The following is an 835-nucleotide window of genomic DNA, read 5'->3' as shown; positions in this document are numbered from 1 at the left end:
GTGATGGGGTTGAACTCAGGTCCTCAGCACAGCAAGCACATGAAAGACAGCACTCCCACCACACAGGAAACAGAGCCCTCAAGACAGTGTTCAAGGCATTATTAGAAGAAAGCGTTTTAGAAAGTTTTAAACAACTACTTCAAGAGAGACTACTTAAACAACATGTAAGTTGCTTATAATACAAGATACCATATTCTAATCCCAATAAAGAGTAAAGATAACAGCTGAGACACGTTCTGGAGATGTAAAACTATTTTTAAAACTTTAGTCTCGGTAACCCACGCTGACAATGGCCGAGCTAGGAGAAGCAGACGAAGCGGAGTTACAGCGCCTGGTGGCAGCGGAGCAGCAGAAGGCGCAGTTCACTGCGCAGGTGCATCACTTCATGGAACTATGTTGGGATAAGTGTGTTGAGAAGCCAGGAAATCGGCTAGACTCCCGCACTGAAAACTGCCTCTCTAGCTGCATGGCCCGCTTCATTGACATTACTCTTGCTATCACCGGTCGGTTTGCCCAGATTGTACAGAAAGGAGGACAGTAGGCCATACCTCAGAACGATGGAAGACCCAAAAGACTTGTTACTGAGCAGATTGAATGGCCAGTGGAGAAAGAGTGGTCAATGTATCAGGCTATCATCAGGCAGTTACTAAAAATCTGTTGGTGCTAAAAAGTAACAGATCAAATGTCCAAAAGTGAAATTTTATTTATTGGAATTCAGTAATTTCAGGTTGTATAACACCAGTTAATAAATGTTAAGTCTCAAAAAAAAAAAAACAACTTTAGCCTCTTAACTTTGGAAACAGAAGGTGATCATGAGGGTTGATCAGAAAAATCA

The 835-nt window shown here is 42.2% G+C and overlaps 1 protein-coding gene across 1 annotated transcript; it reads left to right on the top strand.

Annotated features, from left to right (window-relative positions):
- The first annotated feature begins 289 nt into the window (after positions 1–289).
- Positions 290–610, top strand: LOC121436382 (mitochondrial import inner membrane translocase subunit Tim8 B-like). The gene has a single exon (XM_041636212.1). The coding sequence runs from the start codon at positions 290–292 to the stop codon at positions 539–541; it is 252 nt and encodes an 83-aa protein (XP_041492146.1). The 3' UTR covers positions 542–610.
- Positions 611–835: the final 225 nt, after the last annotated feature.

The sequence above is a fragment of the Microtus oregoni genome, unplaced genomic scaffold (assembly GCF_018167655.1).
Source record: "Microtus oregoni isolate MIOR12 unplaced genomic scaffold, Mior012 000049F_ref0000343, whole genome shotgun sequence".
Taxonomy (NCBI): Eukaryota; Metazoa; Chordata; class Mammalia; order Rodentia; family Cricetidae; genus Microtus; species Microtus oregoni.
Note: the sequence above shows the minus strand (reverse complement) of the source record. Positions and strands in the feature narration are given on the sequence as shown.